Source organism: Crocuta crocuta, unplaced genomic scaffold, assembly GCF_008692635.1.
Source record: "Crocuta crocuta isolate KB4526 unplaced genomic scaffold, BGI_CrCroc_1.0 scaffold258, whole genome shotgun sequence".
Taxonomy (NCBI): Eukaryota; Metazoa; Chordata; class Mammalia; order Carnivora; family Hyaenidae; genus Crocuta; species Crocuta crocuta.
This window is the reverse complement of record NW_027532842.1, coordinates 1,891,811-1,917,641: the sequence shown is the minus strand read 5'-3', so window position 1 is coordinate 1,917,641 and position 25,831 is coordinate 1,891,811. Positions and strand designations below refer to the sequence as shown.

General features: G+C 41.9%; 1 protein-coding gene across 3 annotated transcripts in view; it reads left to right on the top strand.

Moving 5' to 3' along the window:
* Window positions 1–25,831, top strand: part of MTUS2 (microtubule associated scaffold protein 2) — a 376,214-nt gene that overhangs the window by 26,433 nt on the left and 323,950 nt on the right. Inside the window, exon 3 of one of the 3 annotated variants that reach the window (XM_077745433.1) lies at window positions 25,642–25,825. The exons of 1 other annotated variant lie outside the window; for it this stretch is intronic. In XM_077745433.1, coding sequence (XP_077601559.1) covers window positions 25,642–25,825 — 184 coding nt within the window. Of the gene's footprint in view, window positions 1–25,638; window positions 25,826–25,831 lie in introns of all 3 variants that reach the window. One more of the 3 variants, XM_077745434.1, reaches the window with a different exon arrangement.

The window sequence follows — 25,831 nt, the reverse complement described above, 5'->3', positions numbered from 1 at the left end:
AGAGTATGTCATTCTATAAATAACTAGAAGAGGTCAGTCAGATAAGAGAAGTTGGGACAAGGTTTCTCAGCTTATATACAGTTTTCCTATGAATTCTACTCATTAAAATACATTTTATTTTGGAGTTTAACCTGCTATGTAAGCTTTCCCCTTTAATTTTTTTTGAGGGCAGGATACATTCTACCAAATTCTAAAATGCAGATAATGAAGTTAATGTAACATATCTTGAAGAGCAAGTCAACTTGGTCAGAACAATTTAAAACACAAGCACAGTTAATATTTGTTGAAAAGTCTCAATGGTCATATAATGTGAGGTTTTTAGCAAAGTTTAGGCATATACTCATTATTTCTAAGGTAAGAGTTCTAAGGTGATGGCATTATTTCCCCCTCTGACTGTTTTTGCCTTTTTGTTACCAAAGCATATTCTGAATCTTCTTGTGTTAGAAGGCAAGTTTTAAGTTCTAATGAATTTAGTGTCTGTGAAGGATTATTTAGGGTGAAGTCCTTTGGACACCCCGGAGAGCCCCAGAGCCCTCTGTGTCCCTGCTCATTCTAGCAGACCCCAGTAGTAGAAAGAATTCGACAGACATGTTCTAGCACTAATAGAAGTAGAGCATTGTTGGTCAGTATTTTAAACTTTGTAAGCCATACAGCCTCTGTGAGAACTACTGAATTCCGCCGTTGTAGTCCAAAAGCAGCTATAGACAATATGTAAACCAATGAGCATGGCTGTGTTCCAGTAAAACTCTTTGCAAAAACAAATGACAAGCCTTTGGTGGTGGTGACGGTGGTGGTCGTAGTAGCAGTCGTAGTGATAGTTTACTGACCGATGGACAGCTGTTGGTAGGCATTGCCAGTCTTTGAGATGAACAGATTCATTCCTTTTTAAAAATTTTTTAAATGTTTTATTTATTTTTTTGAGAGAGAGAGACAGCATGAGCAGGGGAGGCTGGGGAGATACAGATTCAGAAGCAGGCTCCAGGCTCTGAGCTGTCAGTACAGAGCCCGACATGGGGCTCGAACCCACGAACTGTGAGATCATGACCTGAGCCAAAGTCGGACGCTTAACCAGCTGAGCCACCCAGGCGCCCCAACAGATTCATTCCTTAATTCACTATATTATTTATTCAGCTATTCAACTATTCATAAATTTTCTGCTGACTTACGGGCTGGGCTGCTGGTCTGTATGTATTCGGGATGCACAGATTAAATATATAGTCCATGACTTTGTGAGGATACAGAGAGATGAATTTGCAGTTGTAGTAGGAGGCGAGATATGCTTGATGGAGACATGTGTAGAATGCATTTAAGGACGGGTACCCAACTCTGTTCATGTAGATAGGGGCTCTGAAAAGATTTTCTAAATGAGGTGAGTTGAGCTGAATTTTGAAGGCTAAATCAGAGTTTGCCAGGCTGAGGAGGGATAAAGGTAGAGTGTGTACCCATTCTAGGTTATCAGTGTGGGTGACTCAGCTCCTTTATAGGGACCAGTTACTTAGTATGGAGCACAAGGGGATGGCTTGTAAAGTCAGGAGTGGTGGTGGACAGTTAGGTGACATGTGCAGTGTTTGAAGTTCCGAGGGGGACATTTAGGTCGAAAATTACAAAAGGCGTAAGTTGGGGCTGGAGAGAAATTGAGCCAAAGATAAATGTGCTAGTTGAAGCCATGAGAATGGACGAGCAGATTCAGAGAGAGAGAGAGGCAGGGTGGGGTGAGGAAAAAGTCAACAAGGGAAATTTCTACCCCATTTAAAGAGTAACTGAAGAAAGAAGCTTACAAGAGACAGACCACTGTGGGAAGCATGGACGGAGGCACCAGGAAAATGTAGTATTTGAGTCGAAGGAAGAGGGAGTTTCCAAAAGAGAAAATGATCAAAATTGTCTCATGGAAGAAAGGATAATAAGTAAAAATGCAAAGAGGTTGTTGGGACTGGAAATTAGGAAGCAGTTGGTGACCTAGTTTCGAATGAGCAATTTTAGTAAAATGTGGGGGTTGAAGTCACCTATTTGTAGGCTGAGAAGTGAATGAAAACTGAGGGAGTGGAAGCAATGAGAATAGACTCTGCTGTTTCTAAAAATGTGCAGGTGGAGAAAAGAGCCTTTAGGTGCTAGCTGGAGGGGAAGCAGAGTTGGGTTTTGTTTGGGTTTCTAGAGTGTCATGGAGGAGATTAACTAGTTTGAAATGTGAGGGAGTGGCCTGCAGAGAGAAGTTGGAGAGAGGTGGTGGTGACTGTCAGGACATCCCCAAAAAGTGGTTAATAATGATATCAAGGTCTCCTGCGTTTGGGTAAATCTTAGAAGTAGGGCATTCATTCGTCCAAGGCAAATGAGGAGAGGACTACTTGAATGAAGAACAGAGTGGGCGAAGCATTGATTCCTGTGTTAAGAATGAGAGCAGTTTATTCACATCATCTAAGTGCCACTGCACTTTTTTTTTGAAGGAGAAGGAGAGCGCATGCTTGAGTGAGCTGGTGAGGGGCAGAGGGAGAGGGAGAGAGAGAGAGAATCTTAAGCAGGCTACACATCCAGTGTGGAGCCCAGCGTGGGACTGAGATCATGACCTGAGCCGAAATCAAGAATCAGATGCTTAACTGACTGAGCCACCCAGGTGCCCCACCACTTCACTATTTTTATCACTATTGTACTTAATTTTATGAGAACTATATCATCTGTAAGGAAGGTTTATATAAGATGGGAAAACATCCCCACAAGACATACCAGTAAATTACTGAGATGGTAAAGGAGAATGTGGTCTGAATATAGTTCTTTGGTATCTTAATGACACAGGATGACCCTGGGACTTATCTTGGAGATGACAGAAGAGCCATGTGTCTCGAACCATTCAGTTTGTTCTGGTGTTTGTCTTCATATATCTCTCAGCGTTATCCATTTGTACCTACTGTTGAAACGGACATTGACAGTGGCTGTATTTTCATTGTGCATTCAGCAAACAGAGCTGTCCTATCTTTGGCTTACTTTCATTGCAACTGAGCATGCCTAATAATGCCCTGGAGACATTTATTCAAACTTCAGGTTTCCTCCACCCAGACCCAGAAAGTCAACTTCAGTGGCTCTGGCTTGGAGCATAGGCATAACAATTATTTTTTTCTGTGTATTTGTACAAACACTGTGTATATATTTAATAAGCAGTTATTGAGCCCTTTGTATGTGTCAAGTTATTTTAGGCACTGAGGATACAGCCCTGAACAAGATAGAAGAGACCCCACAGGCAGGTGTGGTACAGTGTGAATGTTGTGACAACACTCTTCTGAGCTCAGAACACAGGAGGGGAATCTAAGCCTCAGTTAGGGTGTGGGAAAGTTTCTCAGATGTAGCATGGTATGAAGGCTGTGGGGTGAGGGATGCGGCAGTCGTGGGTGTAGAAGAAAGGGTATTTGAGGCAGAGGGAATGGTACATGTGCAGGTGAGTGTGACTGAAGGTGGAGTGTTGGGCAAGGATTAAAAAAAAAAGAGACGTTGGTGTAGACCTGGCAAGCTCTGTTAAGGAATTTGACTTTTATCCTAAGAGTAAGATAGTGCCATGAAGAGTATTAACCAATGGCTTGGTATGATTCTATTTCATTGTTAAAAATATCAGTTGGACTGAAGTTTGGAGACTGGATTTAGGGACAGGAATGGGGTGTAGTGGGGTAAGAGGGATTGGAGACTGAGACTGTTTGAGGTTGCTGTTGCACCAGAAATGGTAGCCCATCCCAGGTGGTGGTAGGTGGGGGATGGAAAGAAGTAAATGGGTTTCAGGTGGCTCTGACTGACTGGCTGACTTGTGAGTCAAGTTCATTTCAGAATAGACTGGGAGGGGAAATAATTAATGAATAGAAAATAAGGGAGAGTAATGCCAGCCCTAGCTCACCTCTACAGGCAAAAAAAATCCACTGTGGATTCTTTTCTTTTCTTTTTTTTTTAGTGTTTTATTTATTTCAGATAGAGAGCGAGAGAGAGACAGCATCAGCAGGAGAGGGTCAGAGAGAGAGGGAGAAACAGAATCTGAAACAGGCTCCAGGCTCTGAGCTAGCTGTCAGCCCAGAGCCTGATGCAGGACTCGAATCCATGAACTGTGAGATCATGACCTGAGCCGAAGTCGGATGCTTAACCAATTGAGCCACCAGGTGCCACTTAATGAGACTCAGCCCTTGTGATTACCTGATCCATCTGTTTGCTTTTGAAAATGATAGTGAAGATGAGGTTGTGTAACCTAGATTTGATTGTTTTGCGATCTTCGACCTTTGTTGATGTGAAATCTCAAGACGTGTGTCTGATTTATCATTGTGTGTGAGCTCCTAGCACAAAGCTTGTCTTCCTAGATTTTATATAGTAAGGCAAGATTGTCTTAGTCCAAAACAATCTAAAAACATGAGTTGAAAGCACAGGTTCAGAAATTGGAGAGTACTGAGTGGTATGGGTAGGTAGAATCTCAAACTGGAGTAAGAGAAGGAACTGTCCAATCATACAGTATTTTCTGGACACCTGCTGTGTTCTGGTCTTTCTAAAAATTTTTTTTAATGTGTGTTTATTTTTGAGAGGGAGGGAGAGAGAGAGAGCGCGCGACCGAGTATGAACAGGGGAGGGGCAGAAAGTGAGGGAGACACAGAATCCTAATCAGGCTCCAGGCTCTGAGCGGTTAGTACAGAGCCCTACATAGGGCGCAACCCCACAAACCATGAGATCATGGCTTAAGCCAAAGTCGATGCCTAACTGAGTGAGCCACCCAGGTGCCCTGAAGTCTTTCTATTTCAGAATGTCTTTGTCTGTTTCTCCTGGTCTCCCACTCTGGGGCTTTCAGTCCTATAGCTCTGTTTGCCTTCTCAACTAAATGATGTTCTTCTGGAACATTCCTTCATTCTTTTCCTCCTGGGATAGATCTAGGTGCCCCACACTTCTGATTTCCTTGCTTGTTTTGCTGGAATACACCCTCATTAATTTATTTTCTTTAAAAATTTTTTTAATGTTTTATTTATTTTTGAGACAGAGAGCGGCGTGTGAGCATGAGCCGGAGAGGGGCAGGGAGAGAGGCAGACACAGAATCTGAAGCAGGCTCCAGGCTCCATCCTCAGTAATTTCTTAAGAGAGTTAAAGGAAGGCAAAGTAGCAGATTTTTGCATTTCTGAAACCAACTTTAGTTTGCATTCACTGGATTAAAAAATATGTTCTAGGTTGAAAATGATCTTCTTTCAAAATATCAAGACTTCCAGTGTTGCTCAGAAGAAACCCAGTGCCTGTCTGAGAAATACTCTTTTGTAGGAGACCCACGGTTTTCTTCCTTCTCTGAAAACTTTAGAATCTTATCTTTTCCTTGGTGTTTAAGAAATTTCCAGGTGTGTGTGTGTGTGTGTGTGTGTGTGTGTGTGTGTGTGTGTATGTGTGTGTGTGTGTGTGTGTGTGTGTGTGTGTGTGTGCCAGAGAGAAGGAGGGAGGGAGAGAGACAGACAGATGGAGAGACTGGAGCAGAGAAAGGGAGGGAAGGAGGAATTGATTGATGATTGATTTATCTTGCAAAGCACTTAAACTGTGCATTTGAAGACCTATGTCTCCCTTCGGCTTTGGGTAATCATCTTGTTTTTGTTTATTTCCACTGTTAATTTTGTTAATTTCTACTGCCCCGATTTTTCTTTCTTCCTGGAATTTCTGTTACTTGGTTTGGCGACCTCCCAAAGTGATAACCTGCGTCAACTTTTCCTTACCTGTTTTCTCGTACCTCATGCTTTCCTTCTTCATTTTAGACAACCTTCCTGGACTTATTTTTCAACCTGCTGTTGAACTGTTCTGGTATTTTTAATTTCTGAGATGCTTTCATGGTTTCTGATTGCTGCCTTCGTAACATATCATTCTTTGTTTTATTGTTGTAATATCTTCCCAAATTTCTCTGAGGATGCAAATTAGACCTTTCTTAAATGATATATTTTGTTGCTTGAGCTCTCTCTGTATCCTTAGGGCCAGGTTTTTTCCTTGTTTTGTTCATTTTTCTCATTTTACGCTAGAAGCTTTCCTCAGATTTTTTGTGGTCATTCACTCTTACTGAGTCAGATAAACTTGAAGTTCATTTGCTCAAACTCTTTCGAAGTCTTCTGGCTCTTACTCTGGGGCTTGGCAGGAATGGGGAGGTGGGGGGTAAATACCTGGGTCCTGGACACTGCGTGCCCCCGTGAGGCAGCTCGTTGTCTGTCCGCTGCACTCCCCTGGTGCCGGGACCTGCATCTGTGCACGCTTGCAGCCCAGGCCGGGAGGTCAGCAGGCTGTGTCCTCCACTGCGGCACTGCCCTTCCATCTGCTGCGGGCTGCGCTCCTGCTCTCCGGCCCATCAGCCAGGGGCCTCCGTCTCTCTGCGCCTGTGTTCCAGAATTGTTGACATATCTCGCTCAGTAAGTACCTGTCTCTGTTCTCTCTGTCATTCTAGGCTTAAATATGTCAAGTGCTTAGTGGAAGGAATTCAGTGTTGGCTGCTATTATTCATTGTACCCCTTAATATTGAATTACTCTCATCTTAAGGCATCCCTGTAAACATGCCCCTGTTCTGTCTGCCACCTCGAGCTGGCAGTCTCCTTAAACCTCGTCAGCGTTGGGGACCTGCGCTGCATAGGGTGCTGTTCAGTACTGCAAAATGAATCCATTTCATCAGTCTTGTAAAAGCACTGACAACTGTATTTTTAAAGGCACTCCAGGGGAAAGACGTGTTATGTCATCACATTATAATTTTCTGAGGGTTTTTCCTTAGCACATAGATGAAGTGCTTTCCTTTTTCCTCTTTTGAAACGCTAAAGCCTTTCATCAGGAAACAGATGATTCTACCGCATTTGCTCATAAAAATGTTGTGCCTTTTAATTAGCTTTGAGCCTCTGCTGATTTCCCTGAGAATCACTAATGGAAACAGGATCCAAGGACATTACTGATTTGTCCACGTTCATAACCCAGCATTTGAGTAATATCAGATTTAGAATCAGTTAAAAATAATTAACTCTTCTAAATTTATAAGATACACTAGTACAAGGTCACCTGCATTTGATGTATCTTTTTGAGCAGCTTCTATTTATAAGCAGATCTGTCCAGCAAATGAAGTATGACACTGGTAGTATTCAAAGTACTTGCCCATTCCGCTTATTTGCTTACTGTTGGTAGCACTCTTTTATGCCTATTTCTGACACCCTACCCGTTTCCAAGTCCCTTCTCTTATGTAGAGGCTCTGATTCATTTATACGCTCACCAAACATGTTCATAGGTTAACACTGCCTAGTGGTTTTTTAATTCTAATACAGTGGAAAGTATTAGAATTAAAGGCAGTCACCTTAGGTGATAGATCAAGGTCTAGACAGAAATACAAATGCGGATACTCACATCCTGGTGAACCTAACAATCCAAAAATGCTTAATCCCAGTTTTTTAGACTCTTACAAGAAATTCATTGAGATTTGGACCTCAGTTAAAAACACACAGCATAACTAGGAGGGACCGTTTGGTTTTGTAGATGATTTATTGCTCATTGAGCACAGTGTTCTGTTTTTACCTTCGACCAATCTCTTCATAACTCCAAAAGCCTGAACAAGACCCGACGAAGCAACTTGGAGTGGTTTCACTTTCTGCTCTGAGTAAGAAATAATGTCAGTGAGTCACCGCTACCAGTTACATTCCTTGTCGCACCTTTCCTAGATTAGGGACACATCTGTAAGGTCAGCACAAGCCTTTCTGTTGTGCTTTTACCCTTTACCTCTGGCTAGATGGAGTTTTTGTGTCATGTTTGGGACCTGAGCCTCCACACCCCCGCCCCCCACCGCACCCCCCAACCTTGCCTCTTCCCACCTACTCCTCAATATGTGCCTTTCTGGGGTTTGCCTTGGTGAGCACAGGAAGTCACCCCACAGGCTGTCCAAGCAGTCTGTGGGAGAGCCTTCCATGGGGCCCTTCCGGCCAAGGCTTGCTCATACTCTTTTTGCAGTGGAAGGATTTTCCTGGAGCCCCTGCACACTGTTGTGTTTTCAGGTGCACATGATCTCAGTGGGGTCTGGCTTCACGTGCCCTGTGAGATTTTGCAGGTCTGTACATCTCTTCTTGCTCCTGTAGCAGGGGACTACTTTTTCCTCGCCGTCCCCACCGCCCCCCAATTACTCAATCAGCAACTCCCGCTGCGTTCATAACTTGAATACGTCCACTTGACTCCCTTCCTGCTCTCAGAACAGCCATTTGTCCTCTCACTGATGCCTCCCAGCTCAGTTCCCTACGTCCAGTTTCGCCCTTCTCCGACCCATGTTCCACGCAGCAAATCAAATCCCTTCTCCTTCTCTTCCAGTTCTTTGCTGGCCTGTCAGGAGAAGACCAAGCGCCTAGATGTCAGTCAGGTTCCTCCAGCCTCCCTCTCCACCTGCAGGCCTTGCTCAAGCGGCTTCCCCCCGAAACACCCTCCTCCCCTCTCTCCCGTTTGCCCTCTGTGAGCTGGCCCGAGCTTACCTGGAACAGCAGCCCGTTCTCGGCGAGCCCAGGCTAGGCTCGTTCCCTCCGTGCCCCCAGAGCTCTGGGCTCTTGCGTCTGTCGTACAGCCGTGCGTATTTCATTGGGATTTTCTGGATGCGAGTGTCGGCTGGCGTTAGTGGGGCTCGTGGGGTCGAGGCCTCGTGTATTGTTATTTGGCGAGAGCTAGCGTGACACCCGGTGTATGTTCAGTGGGTGTTTCCTCAGCTCAGCTGAACTGAGAGCCATTCTCTTTTCTTTGTCTTCCTTCTGCTTCCTCTGTTTTCCCCTCCTCAAGGCAGCTTTCATTCCCTGGCCCTCCGTGCTGCTCTCAGGTGGCTCTGGGGCTCGCTGATGCGACAAGTGCCTCTGCTTTAGTCACCTCTCTTTTGGGTTGAGCGAGGTCTGATCTAGTCATCCATCTATGCACTCATTTAAATTGTAAATGCAGTCATTCCAAGTCTGTTCACAGAGTTGTGCCACCATCGCCACCATCAATTTTAGAACGTTTTCATGGATCTAAAAAGGAAGAAACCCTAGACTCATTATCAGGCACTCCTCACTTTTCCTAAGCCCCAGCCCCTGACAACCATCCATCTGCTTTTCTGCTTCTATGGATCTGACTGTTGTGGGCATTTCATATACTGGAGTCTTGTAAGATGTGGCCAGTTGTGTCTGGCTGCTTTTGTTTGCCCTAATGTTTTACCTCAGTCCTATAGTTGTGTGCTTGGGCTGCCATAATAGAAAATCACAGCCTGGGTGGTTTAAACAGCAGAAACGTATTTTTTTCACAATTTTGGAGGCTGGAAGTCCAAGACCAAGGTGCCAGCAGGGTTAGCTTCTGGCCAGGCCTTTCTCCTTGGTTTGCAGATGGCCAGCTTCTCACTGTCGTCACATGGTCTTTCTCTGTGTGTATATACAGAGAGAGATCACTAGCATCTCTTCCGCTTTGCATAAGGACATCAGCCCTTCTGGCTTAGGGCCCCATCCCTCTGACCTCATTTAACCTTAATTACCTCCTTTAAGGTCTCCACATATACTCACATTGAGGGTTAGGGCTCCAAAATACACAGTTTGGAGAACATAGTTCCATTCATAACAATTCCTTATTGCCGAAGAATACTTCATTGTATGGATATATCACAATGCATTTGTAAATTCATTAGCTGATGGGTATTTGGGTTCTTTTGGCCACTTCTGGCTATTATTAATAATGTCACTTTCAACATTTGTATACAAGTTTTTGTGTTGATATTCATCTTTACTCTTGGGTGTGTCCCTAAGGGCGGGATTGCTGAGATATTGTAGGTAATCCAGATTTAAAGTTTGGGCAACTGCCAGCCTGTTTTCCAAAGCCGTTGTACCATTTTACATTCCCACCGTCAGGGCTTGATTCTGATTTCTCTACAGAAATCTCTCCTATACTTGGTATTATCAGCTTTTTAAATTGTAACTCTCCTCTTTATGTGAAGTAGTATCTCATTACCATTTTGATTTACATTTCCTTAATGACTGGAGATGTTGAACATGTGATTATGTGCTTGTTGGAAAATTTACATCCATATTAGCTATTTGTGTATCTTCTTTGGAGAATTGTCTACTCAGATCCTTTGCCCTTTTTTTAAAAGTTATTTATTTATTTTGAGAAAGACAGAGCACATGAACAAGGGAGGGGCAGAGAGAGAGAGAGAGAGGAGAGAATCCCAAGCCGGCCCCACACTGTTAGCACAGAGCCCAATGCTGAGCTTGATGTCATGAACCGTGAGATCATGACCTGAGCCAAAACCAAGAGTCTGATGCTCAACCGACTGAGCCACCAAGGTTCCCCCTTTGCCTATTTTTAAATCGGGTTGAGTTTCGAGAGTTCTTACAAGTCCCTTATCATATATATGGTTTGCAATATATTTTTTACCATTCTGTGGTTGTCTTTTGACTTGCTTGATTGACTTCTTTGAAATAAAAAAGTATTCTGTCTTGATAATGTCCAGTTTTTCTATTTTTCCTTTTGTTTTAAGTCTTTGTCTAACTCAAGTTCCTGAAGCCTTCTGTCTGTGTTTTCTTCTAGGAGTTTGATAGTTTTATCTCTCAAATGTAGATCGGTCATCCATTGCGAGTTCAGTTTTTTATATGGTGGGAGGTGAGGGCCCAACAACACTCCTTTGCGTGTGGCTAACAAATCTTCCCAGCACTGAAGCTTTTCTTTTCAGTGTTGACGGTTTGGCTTTGCTGAGATGATGAAATCATCATAGAGAATTTACCCTGCCATCTAGCTGGCAGCTCATTCTATGTCACTGCTGTTGGCATGTCTTCCTCGTTTTCATCCTTCTTCACACTCCAGGATTCCACTTATATCCAGATTCACAGCTGTGCTATAAATGTTGAAGTTGCTAGTTAAGCCCGGGTGCAATAAATCTAACGTGATCAGCCATCCTGGTTTTCCTGGTGGTGCTCAGGGGTTTCCCAAGATGTGGGACTTTTACAGCAGAAACTGGGACAGTCCCTATGTAAAGCTGACGCATCACCGAGCTGGTGGAGAGAATGCCCCACTGAATTGAGCCTTGTCCTCAAATTCCAGAGAGTCAGATGTTAGCTAACCTGCAGCCATCTGCAGACTGGAGGCTAAAGGACCCATTTCCCAACTGGCTCAGTCACATACCTGCAAAGTTGGTGCTGGCTGCTGGCAGGGAGCCCTCAGTCCCCTCTATGTGGGTCTCCACACAAGGCTGCTTGAACGTTATGACATGGTGCTCAGTCTCCCCCAAAGTGAGCAGCCCAAGAGACCAAGGAGGAAACTGCAGTGTCTCTTACAGTATAGCCGGAGGAGTTTCACGCCCTCAGTGTTCTACTCGCCACACAAGGCAGTAAGAGGGGACTCACTGTGGGAGGGGACTACCCAAGGCTATGGATCCTGGGATATGAAGATCATTGCAGGAGAGGGCATCTTGGAAGGTCAAAGAGTTTGAGTCTGGCCTGAGATGATCCCCTTGATGGTAACTGTATCAAACCCGCATCTTTAGTAACAATCCTGAAAAATGCCCCTTCCCTTGCTTTGTTTAATTGTGTCCTTCTTTCTCCCATGGGAGGATTCTAGCCTTCTTACAAAAGAATTCTGTTGATGGTTTCCCTATGTGAAGGATCCTTGGTTTAAACAGTTGCTGTTTGTGCACAGTCCTGAGCAAGGTGAAAGAGGAATTGTTTCTCAGGCGTCTGAACAAAGCAAACCACCTCTCTCCAGAATGTCTGCAAAAGAAGATACTTTTCAAAGCAACTAGGAAGTTGGGGCGCCTGGGTGGCTAGTCGGTTAAGCGTCCGACTTTCGCTTAGGTCATGATCTCGCGGTTCGTGGGTTCTAGCCCCGTGTCGGGCTCTGTGCTGACTGCCAGCTTGGAGCCTGGAGCTGCTTCAGATTCTGTCTCCCTCTCTCTCTGACCCTCCCCTGCTCACGCTGTCTCTCTCTCCTAGAAATAAATAAAACATTAAAAAAAAAAAAACAAAAAAAAAAAAAACAAAGCAACTAGGGAGATCTTGGAGCATCTAAAAAAATTGTTTGGTTCCAATAATACCTTGCCGTGTACGTATAAATATGCCAGGAGTAAAACCACCTCTCCAACATAAAATTATAAGGACAAAATGGGCCTTGCTTAAAAACTCGGAATCATTCTACTGGACTTTGCCTTCATTTAGGTCTTTTATTCCTCTAGCCCCAGGTCCTGCCTCCGTTCTGGCCTTGCTCTCTCCCCCTTCTCTCGGGGTGTGGTGATTTGCAAGCAAGTGCCTCTACTTTAGTAGGTTGTAAGCCCTACTTGGGGAGCACTCTTTCTTCGCTTCTGAATTTCCCACAACAGCTCATGAAGTGCTTGACAATGGTGTGTGTCCATGAATGAATATCGAATTGGATTAATACACATTTCCTTTCTTAAAGTCTGTTTTACTGCCTGGGATGTCAAGAATGTTAGACGGTGACGGATGGACCTTTATCAATATAGTACTGAATCTTAAAAGCACTGTTGTAACTGGTCCTAGCTGATGGAGATAGTTCTAGCAGAAATGTTTATTTAAAAATATATTCAAAGGAGAATCAACACAAAAAGGAAAACAGGTAAGAACAGATCTAGTTCTTCAAGTTTCATTGAAATGTGAAGATTTGCACTCTTCAAAAGATTTATCTTTCAAAAGAAAAACAGCATTACTTTGAAATAGCGACACATCATTGAAACATTCAGTAGCAGCGAAATCTCTTTTGTTGTTCAAACAAGAATTTTTATCTGTTTTTTTGGACAAAGTTTTGCAAGAACATAAAGCCTTGATAAAAATAAGTATACTTCAGCTTCTGTGCATAGAATTTGAATATTTGATCCTAAAGGGGATTTTTTGTAGATGTTTATTAATTTTGAAGTTACTTTAATTAATTTCTCCATTACCATTAAATCCATTTGGAAGGGTCTTTGATCTAGCGTGTCATTCACCTGTCTCTTAGAAGGGTTTTTTTGTGGAGGACACACAATGATAGACCAAATTCTGTCTCTGATACAGCCCCTGTGACAATCGCAGTGGTGACAGAGACTGGAATGATAGCATTGCTTGGCCTTAGTGCAAGCTTGTTACTCAACCAAAGACAATAATTATTTATTCTTTTTAAAAAACTTCTATTTTGATATAACAGCTTCATTGAGATATATTCATATGCTCCCTAGAATTTGCCCTTTAAAACGATACGGTTCAATGGTTGTGTGTGTGTGTGTGTGTGTGTGTGTGTGTGTGTACATAACCATATGCAGAACCCAGGCACTGCTCATTTTCCCAAACCCCAGCCCCTGGCAACCCCTAAACTTCTCTCTCTACAGAACTGCCTATTCTGGACATTGCATTGAGTAGAATCATACAATATGTGGTCTGTCTTGTCTAGCTTCTTTCACTTGCATTAATGCTTTCAAGGTTCGTCCATACTGTAGCATGTATCAGTTCTTAATTCCTTGTAATGACTAAAAAATATTCCAGTGTATTGGCATTGGCATTCCATGCTTTGGTTATCCATTCCTTAGTTGATATATATTCGCATATTTCTGCCTTTGTCTCTTATGTGTCACGCCGCTATGAGTATTCACGTGCAAGTTTTGTGTGGATGGACCTATGTTTTCATTTCATTTCATTTCATTTCTCTGGGGAATATCCTAGAAGTAGAATTGCTCTGTCATATGGTACCTCTGTGTCTAACCTTTTGAGGAACTGCTTGATTGTTTTGCAAAGTGGCTGCACCATTTTACATTCCTACCCTGAGTGTAGGAGCCCCTCTCTCCACATCTTACCGATACTTGTTAATGTCTGTCTTATTATAACTTATAATAACCACTGGTTATTCCAGTGGGCGTGTGATGTGGTATCTCGTTATGGTTTTGATTTCCATTTTCCTGATGCCTAAGGATGTTATTCATCTTGCCGTATGCTTATTGGCATGCAGTATATTTTCTTTGGAGAAATGTCCACTCAAATCCTGGCTCATTTTAAAATTTGGTTATTTTTCTTTTCATTGTTGAGTTAGAGAGTTAGCCATACATTTTGTTTACTTGAGAGCCATCAGGTATATATTTTGCAAATGTGTTCTCCCATTCTTAGGTTGCTTCCCCCCACTGCTTTTATTTATTTATTTATTTATTGACTTATTTATTTATTTAGAGAGCAAGTCGGGGAGGGGCAGAGAGAGAGGGAGAGAGAGAATCTCAAGCAGGCTCCACACTGTCAGCACAGAGCCCGATGTGGGGCTTGAACTCATGGACCATGAGATCATGACGTGAGCTGAAATCAAGAGTCAGATGTTTAACTGACCAAGCCACCCAGGTACCCCTCCTCCCACTGCTTTCTTGATTATGTCCTTTAAACATGAAATCTTTCACATTTTTTCTCTGTTTTACTGAGAAATAGTTGACATACACCATTGTATAAGTTAAAGGCACAAGCCATGATGGTTTGATTGACATATGATGTGAAATGGTCACCACAAGAGGTTCAGCTGACATCCATCTTCTCACACTGACACAATCAAAACAAAAGAAGGAAGAATAAAGGAAAATATTACCTCCTTGTGATAAGAACTTTTAGGATCTACTGTTGACAACTTTCCTACATATTGTACAGCAGTGTTAGCTTTAGTCATCGCATTGCACTTTACACCTCTAGTACTTATTTATCTTAGAACTAAAAGTTTGTACCATTTGACCATCTTTCTCCAGTCCCCTCTCCCCCAGCCTCCTGTCTCCAGTAACCACAAAACTGATCTCTTTGTGCTGTGAGTTTGTTTGGGGTTATTTGTTGCTTCTTTTGTTCTAAGATTCTCTATTTGAGATCATACAGTATTTGCCTTTCACTGTTTGACTTGTTTCATTTAGCATCATGCCTTCAAATTCCATCCATGTTGTTGCAGATTTTCGCATATTTAATGGCTTGAATAATATTCTTGTTTGTGCATGTGTATGCGTGTGTGTGTGTGTGTGTGTGTGTATAAAATAACTTCTTTATCCATTCATCCATTGACAGACCTTCAGTTGTTTCCATGTCTTGGCCATTGTCAGTAATGCTGCTATGAACATGGGGGTGTACATATCTCTTTTATGTCCTTTGCCTTTGGATATATTCCCAGAAGTGGAATTGCTGGGTTATTTTCATTTTTTGAGGGTTCTCCATGCTGTTTCCCATTGTTGTTGTACCAATTTCCAAGCCTAGGAGCCGTGCACTAGGGTTCCTTTTTCTCTACTTCCACACCGGCATTTATATCTTCCCTTTTTGATGGTGGCCATTCTAACAGGCATGAGGTGCTGTCACATTGCAGTTTTAATTTTGAAAGCTTTTGCTTTGAATGAGATTCAGGGGTTTTTTTTCATTTGTTGCTTAAGCTTTTTGTGTCACGTATAAGAAATTATTGCCTAATCTGAGGTCATGAAGATTTATAGCTATGTTTTCTTCTGAGAGTTTCATAGTTTTACCATCTACATTGAAGTCTTTAATCCATTTTTGAGATGTTTTCAATATGCCGAGAGGTAGTAGTCTAACATCCTTCTTACGCACATACATATCCAGTTGTCCCAGCACCATTTGTTGACACACCATTTCTTTCTGCCATTGAACAGTCTTGGCAGCCTTGTGGACATTCAGTTGACCATACATGTTGACTTATTTCTGGAAACTCAGTTCTCTTCTGTTAAACTGTATCTGTCCGTACACTGGTACCACATAGTCTTGATTACTGTAGGTTTGTACTGCGTTTTGAAAGTGGGAAGTGTGGGTCCTCTAACTTTGTTTTTGTTTTTCAAGATCAGGGCCTTTCTGTTTTTGTTTTCAAGAGCTGGACTATTCTGTGTTTTTTCGAATTTCCATATGAATTTTAGGATCAGCTTGTCAGTTTCTGAAAGAAGCCAGCTAAGATTTTGATAGGAATTGCACTACATCTGTAGATCAACAGGGGAAGTAGTGCCATCTTTTAAGAACATTGAGTGAGTGTTCTAATCCATGAACATGGAATGCTTTCTACTTTTTTGTGTATTCTCTAATTTCTTTTGATAATGTTTTGTAGTTTTCAGAGAATATGTTTTACACTTTGCATATCAAATTTATTCCTGATGCAGCCACCTTGAAAATATACATGAACCCCCAAATTTGTTTAGATACTCATTTAGTATTAGGAAAATATGCAGGCAATTTGGAGTTATAGTAAAGCAAAATGAAATATTACAGAGTAGTCTTTTCACAAAATAGCTTTATAGTCTATAGGCAGTGTATTTCATACTTTCAAGCACTTTGGTATAAGTAAAATTAATACAAAGCAAAACCCAAAAACCATCTACTTTGATTCTCCCATATAGTTGACCTTTGAACAATGTGGGGGTTAGGAGGACCAGTCTTCCTGTGCAGTTGAACATCGGTGTGTAACTTGTGTCTCCCCAAATATTTCACTACTGATAGCTGTTAATCCAAAGTCTTAGTGTTGACCAGAAGCCTCGTTAATAACGTACAGTTGATTAACACATATTTTATATGTTATATGTATTATATACTGTATTCCTACAATAAAGTAAGTTAGAGAAAAGTGTTATAAGAAAATCCTAAGGAAGGGAAAATACTTTCACGGCATTTATTAGAAAAAAGAAAACACGTATAAGTGGATCCACACAGTTCAAACCTCTACTGTTCAAGGGTCATCTGTAATTGGAATTTTGCCAATGAGGTGATTGCATAGCTACCATGGACAATGAAATGGAAAGCCCTCATTTGCTTCTCTTTCCCAGTGGATATTGCTGATGCCACACACTTACCTCAAGAGTGTGTAGAAAGCTTTATTATCTACATATTTCATGTGTCTGGGGAGAGCAGAGCAGGCCTTCAAAGCAGGTGCAAATGGCTTGGGAGAGAGCAAGGAACGGAGCTTCACTTGAAGTTGTTGTGGTTAGGGAGTAGGCAGGGTGAGTGTGACGTACTCAGGCTGGTGCTTGTGTGGTTTGACTTTTCATAGGTGCCGGGGAGGGGAGGGGGGACACCAGGCTTGCTCATGAGCTTTCTCAGATGGGGAGAGAGGGGGAGCCCTGATATTTGACGACTAAAATGTTCTATATTAACTTGAATTTGAACTTGTTGAGTAAGCCAATACAGTGCTCTCTGAGGCTTGCAGCCCGAGGCCATTAAGGAAGGTGAAAGTTCCATCGAATGCCTTGTTCAAGAGCCCAGCTTTATGTGTTCTGAGAAGCAAAATGATTACCTTGTTTACTATTAGTAACGGTTGGAACTCTAAAAATGGATAAGCACTGTTATAGTGAGATCTTGTATTGTGGATGTAGTAAGTGCAGAAACCTGTGTGACCTTAATTTTATATTTTGGGTGTCTGTGATACAGAAAGCTTCTCAGTGGGCTTTTTAACCTTTAAAAGGGCAACCGTTGCTGCCACTGGCTAGACCAGACAGCCAGGCCAATGCCAGTGGCCCAAGCATATAAAAATGTTCACATGGGATTGACTTTGACAAGAGCATCCAGTGTTGGATGGCTATCTGAAGTTTGTCTAATTGTACTGACCCTTGGGAGTGTCTTGGTTAAGGGATGAAAAGCAGTATCTCTCCACAAGCTCGGTCACACGTGTGTGACAGGTAGGGTTCCTCCTAGAAAGTGCGCAGACTTCCCATTGCTGTTCCCCAGGGGGCTCCCCAGGTAGTCAATGGGAGAAGAGTTATCTCCTCTAGCACTGTGACACGAGGCAAGGGACGGAGGACAAGGAGGCCACCGCCTTCTGCAGGCGGGCTATACCGTAGGGCCCAGATTTGGTTCCACCCAGTAGCAAGAAGGCCAGGCTACCACTGCTGAGCTTGTGGGCTGCCACTTCTATAACCTAAGGCATATTGGGGACCTTGGTGTGGAGGGTCACATGTTCAGGGCAGATGAGAGCTTTACTTTTCAGGAGAGACCAGTATGTGCCACTCTAATATGGTATCTTGCAGGACCGAGGAGGGCAGTTTCTTACACGGAATCCCATGAGCCACTTATAGCCATTATTAGTGATCTAGGAACCCCAGAAGGCATGAGAGGAGGTTGCTAAAGCCTCTACGGTGAGAGCATCTCCAAGGGCACTAATGGAAGTGTGTGCTGATTGGTATTTGAACAGATTCTAGAGCCCTTTATTGGAAGGGATCCCGCTGAAGGTGAGGCAGTTTGCAAGTAGAACTGCATAAATGGGCTTATGTAAATTTCTGAATGACAAATATTTTGCCTCCCGAACCCGAAAGAGTCTAAAAGATCCTGGGCTTCTTTTAATATTTTGGATGCTGTCAGAACCACTAGCTATTTGTTGACAGTATTGGGGATGGTGTACCCCACAGTTGACCAAATAATTTTTAGGAATTTAATTAAGGTGGCAGAGCCTTGCACTGTGTGTAAGACAGTGGCCTATCCCTTTTCAGTGAGCTTCTTTGTATTTATATGTTCTGCATGAGTGTGTCAGATGAATGTCCTCAAAGGAAGATGTTATTATTGTAATGTGTGCACACTTATGCTCCTGGAGAGAGGTGGATCCAGGTAAGAGCTAGCCTGCACAGGGTGTGCGTGATGGCAAGGCTGCTGAGGTGCCCCGTGGGTAGCCGCTGTGTAAAGGGGCACTTCTGTCTCTTCAGAAGTGAACGAAAACTGTGACCGAGGGACTAACGATGGGCCAGATTGGCTTGTTAATGAACAGCAGTGGTCTTGTATAAAGGCTTTCAATTCTTGCGGGCCTTGCTTTAATTCACACCAAGTCCTGTTAACTACTTTAACTGTAGGTATGGTCTGTGGGGTCCCATTTTGTCAAGCCAAGTTTTTAACGGGTGAAAAACTTAAATCCTTGAAATTTATCAGTTTAAATTCTTTTAATGTATCAATCATAGAGTGTTCATGCCCACTGTGGGATAGTATAGGGCAATGGAGACTCTGACTCTGGGAAATTTAGGCAAGATGATAATTCTTATGGTTAAGGCGAAGCATATCTATGTTTCCTTTATTACTTGTTCAGTAATTCCCTTAAGCTTATAAAATATTATAGAGGATACATATTTAAATTTAATGAGATCCCCAGGTAGCTGTAGTTTGAGTCCCGGTATTGATCCAAGGCATAAAGTTTTGCCAATCCACATGTTTAAGGAGATGTTAAGATTAATTCAGAAGCTATGTTGTAGAAGTACAAAAGTCAGTTCCCTTTTATCTTTTGGAGGATAAATTCTCTTAGTAAATTTTGGATTTCCATTTGGGTCCCACTGTCAACCTCTGTTTCAGTTTTTTGTTTATTCTGCTGAATTCAGGCTTCTTTCCTTCTCCTTCCTCCACTCTCCTATTCTTTTCTTTCCCCTTTGCTGTTTTTACTAAGGAGTCTCTCTTCTTTGCTTATATTTATAGATTTCCTCCAGAGAGCTTCAAATCAGTATCATCAGAGTTGGAGGCTACCCCCGCTGCTAGGGTTTACTTTGTAGGATTTAAGGACCCCAGGATTAAAGAGAATTTGAATTAACCCCTTTCACTGTACTACAGAGTTGCCATGGGTACTTTTCTCTATAACCCCAAGGATCAGGATTTTTGTTGGGAGAGGCATAGGCAGCAGCAGCAACAGAGGTATTTAAGGGTCCTGCTGAGTCATTCGCTTTTAGGAGTGCAGACCTCAGCACTTCACATAATGGCTTTTTCTCTTTTTTGGTTTCCCCCCCCACCCATTGACTGCTTTTTCACGAGCAATCACCCAGTGGACCCGTATACAGCACAAGGTGGTCTTTTCCCTGAGCCTGGCATCACTTACAACTCCATTGTAAGGTGTGGGATAGGTAGGTCCAAGCTAAGATACGTGACCCAAAGCCACGCTAAGGACCCCACCCCAATCACATATTCCTGTCTCCAAAAATCCAATTAATTATTGAAACTTCCCACTTGGGTCAGTCTCTTGTATTGTCGGGGGTGTGGCGGGGGGAGAGTTCCCTTGGAGATGGACAGGGGCTCCNCTGTCAGCAGTTAAATATAAAGGGGAGTGGGACACTCCTAAATATTTTATCTTGTTGATGCTGTTGTAAATAAAATTTTATTAATTTCATTTTTGGATTATTTATTGCAAGTATATAGAACTACAGTTGACTTTTACATACTGAACTCATTTATTCTAATCGTTTTTAGAAATTTCATAGATATTTTCTATATACAAGATTGTGTGATCTACAAATAGAGACTAAGATTTGCTTCTTGTTTCCAACCTGCATGGCTTTTAGTTTTCTTGTCCTGCTGCCCTGGCTAGAACATTCCACAAGTTATTGAGTAGAAGTAGTGAAAGCAGACATCCTTACCTTGTTCTTGATCTATGGGAGAAGCATTCAGTCTTTTCCCATGAGTATGGTGTTAGCTATGGAATTTTTTTTCATCCCCTTATCAGGTTGAGGACATCTTTCTATTATTTCTGGTGTGTTAAGTGTTTTATCATGAAATGCTCTTGGAATTTGTCAAGTGATTTTTCTGCATCTATTGAGATGGGCATGTCATTTTTCTTCTTATGGTACAGTACACTGATTTCCATGTTAAGCCAATCTTCCATTCCTGGGATAAATTGCACTTGGTTACGGTATGTAATAAATTTTGTGTGGCTGGTTTTAGTACGCTATTTCTTTGCTGAGAATTTTGCATCTGGAAGAGATAATTTTCTTTTCTCATGATGTTTTTGTCTGGTTTTGTTATCAAGGTCCATTGAATTAATGTAGAAGTGTTCTCTCTCTCTCTCTCCCTGTCACTCTCTCTTTTTCTCTGGAATAATTTGTGAAGAACTGGTATTCTTTAAATGCTTGATAGAATTCTCTATTAAAAACATTTGTATCTGGGATTTTCTTTGTGGGAAGATTTTGGATTACTAATTCAATTTCTTTGTTGTAAGTATATTCAGATTTTCTTTTTTTTTTTTCTTTGTGTTTTTCTGGAATTTTTTCATTTCACTAGGTTGTCTGATTTGTTGGGTTATAGTTGTTCATAATATTCCCTTATAATTCCTTTTATTTTTTGCAAGATTAGTAGCGATGTCTCCACTTTCATTCTTAATTTTACAAATTGAGTCTTCTCTCTTTTTTTCCTTGGTCGAGGTAACTAAAGGCTTGTCGACTTTGTTGATCTTTTTTAAACCAACTTTTGATTTTGTTGACTTTCTCTTTTATTTTTTCATTTTGTTATATCTATTACCATTCTGGCATTTATGATTTCCTTCCTTCTGCTTAGGCTTAGTTTGCTCTTCTTTCTTCAGTGTCTTTAGATGGAAGATTACTTTCTTGCTGGGACATCTTTTTTCTTTTTTAAAGTTTATTTATTTTGAGAGAGAGAGAGGGAGACAGAGACAGAGAAAGAGGGAGAGAGAGAATCTCAGGCAGGCTCTGCACTGACAGCACAGAACCTCATAAACCATGAGATCATGACCTGAGCCGAAGTCAAGAGTCAGACACTCAACTGACTAAACCACCCAGAAGCCCCGTCTTTCTTCTTTTTTAATGTGGGCATTACAGACAGTGCTCCAGTGATATTCATTCTTATGGCCAGTCTCTACCATTGGCAAATCTCTCAGTCATGATTCTGCTGGGGGGTGTAGTAGGGACAGTGGTCTGTCCCTCTAGGAGCGACAATTCTGATTTACAAGTGGGTGCCAGGCGGGAGGCAGTAGCTTCTGGTCTTGTCCCTTTACTCCTCCTGATTTTGAACCTCTAGCTTACAAGGGAGCCAGGGAAACAGGGATTAGGGCCCCAGTATTTTTGGCCTATTGTGCCTGGGGTCGTACCTCTGCCTTTTTACTTGGGCTGGATGAAGGGTCCTCTGACCTCTTGGCTTCCTGCTTGCATGTAACGTAGCCTCTGCAACATGAACCTAGCGGGAGGGCATAGGGTTGGGAAATGGTGGTAACCTGCCTCTCTCAATGAGATATTGTAGCTCTTGCCAAGGGGGAGAGGAAACCTGTTGTCATGGCCAGAGCCGCCAGATTAAAGCTTTCATCACGACGAGACAGACAGGGTTGCAGAAGGGGAAAGGAGTGCATCAGGCTCAAGTGCCATCCAGTCTGACTCTTCTTACTGGATTTAGTAGATTTCCATATATAAATGTTTTCTTTATTCACTCACTGTATGCCCTTGGAACAATTTCTAGAAACTGTAAGTGATTGTTGTTGTTTTTTTGTTTGTTTTTTTCTTGGCGCCCTTGTCAAAAATCAGTTGCCATTAAAGGTACAGATTTATTTCTGGACTCTCAGGTATTGACCTATGTGTATGTCTTTTTTTTTTTTTAATAGTTTATTGTCAAGTTGGTTTCCATATAACACCCAGTGCTCATCCCCACAAGTGCCCTTGTGGGGAAGTGATTGTTGTGTTTTAAAAATAATTTTTTACGGGGGCACCTGAGTAACTAAGTTGGTTAAGCATCCGACTTTGACTCAGGTCGTGACCTCATGGTTCGTGGGTTCGAGCCCTGCGTTAGGCTCTGGGCTGACAGCTCAGAGCCTGGAGCCTGCTTCGGATTCTGTGTCTCCCTCTCTCTCTGCTCCTCCCCCACTCACACCCTTTCTCTCAAAAAATAAACATTCAAAAACTTCTTTTAATAAAAATAAAAAAATTAAAATAAAATTTAATTTTTTACTATTAATGGTTGATTCACTGGAGAAAGTGTCCATGGAGCTTGTGGCACCATTGTGGAAGGGGTCTCTTTTATGTGTGCTCAGTTTTATTTAACATTAATTGTTATTGTTGGCTTATTGAGGACTTGTTATGCACCTTCATAGGTTATTTCTGTCAAATATATTCTTGAATAGACTATATTCTTGAATAGTCCAAGGACACTGAGTAGCTGGAAAAACAAATTCCTCTGACATGCTGCACTTGAGAAATAGTAAGGAGTGCACATTTTTATAATTAAATTCCTTTTATGAGAAGCTAAGATTAAATTAAGGCACATTCACAGCAGCTGAATGTAATGCTGAAGAACACCTTTCACTGGGTGAGGTGGCGTCTTCTGTTGACATTTTCAAAGTGTGGTCCAGGGACGACCTGAATGAGGATCACTGAGGTGCTTGTTTAGAAAACTGAGCTTTGAGCCCCACATCAGCCTAGTTCTCATGCAGAGAGACCAGTGGAGGTGTTCAGTTCACACAGCAGGCTGCATGAATGGTTTGCAAGCTTGACTACTGCAAACTTTAGCTAAATGTGGTTGAATAATAACGTCAGACCTACCGTGCTAGGCACTGGTGGTTTCCAAAGAACAATGAGACCTACTCTTCCAAACTCCGAAGGTATGTAAGCTATTTGTGAGATTTATCTGGCAGAAGGAGAGGCCATTGGATAGTAACTTGATGTATAGATTATGTAAAATCTAGAAAAATTATGTACACTGATATCTGGGGCAAGACATACTCCCACAAGTAGCCTATACTCTCTCTCTCTCTCTCTTTCTCTCTCTCTCTCTCTCTCTCTCTCTCTCTCACACACACACACACACGCGCGCGCGCGCTATGTGCCTTTATTAGAAGGGAAAGATGGACTAAAAGAAAGTGACAGTCTGGAAGTCACTTAGAAACCTACTTCACCTGCACTTGGGATCCTGCGTTGTTGAGTCTTCTGTCTCCATGTTCTGCTACTGCCTTTCTTCTGACGGCATGAGCAGTCATTGAATATCAGTAAGGGTAGGGTAGAATAAATTCCTCTTTGAACGTTTTCAGTGCCCTTATTGCCTTACATAATGATTTAGTAAACTAAGTTTTCATTCTTAAATATTAAATGTTTACTACATGCTATGGTTCTCTTAGAAATTCTTCATTCCCAAATATGGGTTTGTTTTCTAGGAAAAACAAATTAATTCATATTCTTCTCAGGTGAGTTGATGTAATCTTAGGTCAATTATTGATTAAGGGGGCCAGGGAAGAGGTTATATATAACTAAAACTAGTATCAAAATGTGGTGGGATTAGTGTCTACTTACTGTTGAAATGACATCTAATATTTTAGCAACTCTTTTACTGTTTTACAGGCATATTCAAAATTGAGTTGGTGTAAACTTATTGTGAAGACAATATCTGATATATAGGGATATTTTCATTGTTCTGGGAGTATCATCTAAAAGTATGCAGAAGTAACAGCTGGAGGCATTGACATGACATTTACTTGCTGATACAGAAGGGTGATTACTGCTTATTAAACAGTGATTATTTCTCATCATATTTGAATATTTTTTCCCCAAACATTAGGACAGAACTGAATTAGCAATATTGCAGCCCAAAATCCCTGTTCTCTCTGCCCTCTGTACTCACCTGATTCCTCTTCCCCCCCTCCTCCTACTTTTCTTCCCCCTCCCCCTCCCCCTCGTCCTCTTCCTGACCCAGAAATGAAGAAACCGAAGTTGTGCATATTCTGTTTTTACATGGATGTGCAACTGGCTACAGCCTCGCTCTTAGGAGAAGCTCCCAGTGAGGAAGAGGCACGAGTGGTCCAGCTTGGCATCTATTGGTTCTCTACAGATTTTCACACATAGATCTATTTCTAATGTAGATTCCTTATTGATTTTTAGATGTCAATTAAAAAGATAAATGGCTTTTTTATTATTAGTTTGCAACCTGGTTAATCTGTCAGTAGATGATAAAGAGTGAGGAGCACTGCTGAACGGTCTGTATATAAGCACTCACAGTAAATATGGTTGCAGGAAAAAGTTGATAAATGGCAATAGAATTATACAGGATAGTAGGATACTTGCTCCTTTTTTATTTTAAGGAATATTAAAGAGTATTTGTGTGTGATAACATTCTGGTTCTATCTGGTATTGAAAGCCCCTTTTAGTGTGGAAATGATCATTGCAGTGGCTATGAACAGAGCCTCGTTCAGACATCATCATGCTGAGATGGTTAATTTATAGCATGATGTTCTATTGTTTTAAAATTAGCTGGCTTTGCACATATTTGGGGACTAATTTTAAAGTTTATTTTTTTGAATTTTAGTGTAACATAAAAACACATCATAGAAAAAGGAGAAAAAAACCATAGTAGTGTTAACTGGAGCATCTATCAAGTTCTGTTACAAGCAGTAATATTTATATCTTTGAGGCCGGTTTTATCTTCCTCAGTCCTTCAATTGGTTCTAAAGTGCTGGGTCAAGTGCCCAAGGTTACACAGCTAGTAAATCATGCAGACTGGATTTCAGTCTGGCCAGTTCCATGTTTTATGCTCACCTCATTCCTACAATGAACAGAATGCTAGCCAACAACATGCTTCTGTGACTTCTCATTGTGTATAATTGCTGATGAATATTTGCTACAAGGGCTCTCTACCCATTGCATGTCAGATTTTAAGGTGTATGTCAGTGTCACAATTCTAGGGTAACTTGCAACCATACATGTGCGTTCCATTCAGCTTCCTAAGCACCGTATACTGTTATTTATACTGTTATTTATGGCTGTATAATAGGGCTGGTTGTCTGCTCTTTTCTCATCTGCCTGCTGCCTCTCCTCCTGTGCAAGTTCTCTGAAGCTCCCAGCCCACAGCTAGGAGCTTTTCTAAGAAAGATATATTTGTGAATATGCTGAACCGCACCATGCAAGATTAATTGTGACCAGTTTATGATAGAGTTAGATTACTATTCATAGTCTGTGTATTCCTCTATCTCGTTGCCAATTGATGTTTGTTTGTTTGTTTGGGTTCATTATAGCAGATTTAAAGAAAGCCTCTGGTTCAAATGCTGCAAAATCCAATCTACCAAAATCTGGACTTCGTCCTCCTGGATACTCGCGTCTCCCGGCAGCCAAGCTGGCGGCATTTGGCTTTGTGCGGAGCTCTAGCGTGTCCTCGGTCTCCAGCACCCAGTCCGTGGACAGCGCGCCCACCGAGCAGAGCAGGCTGGC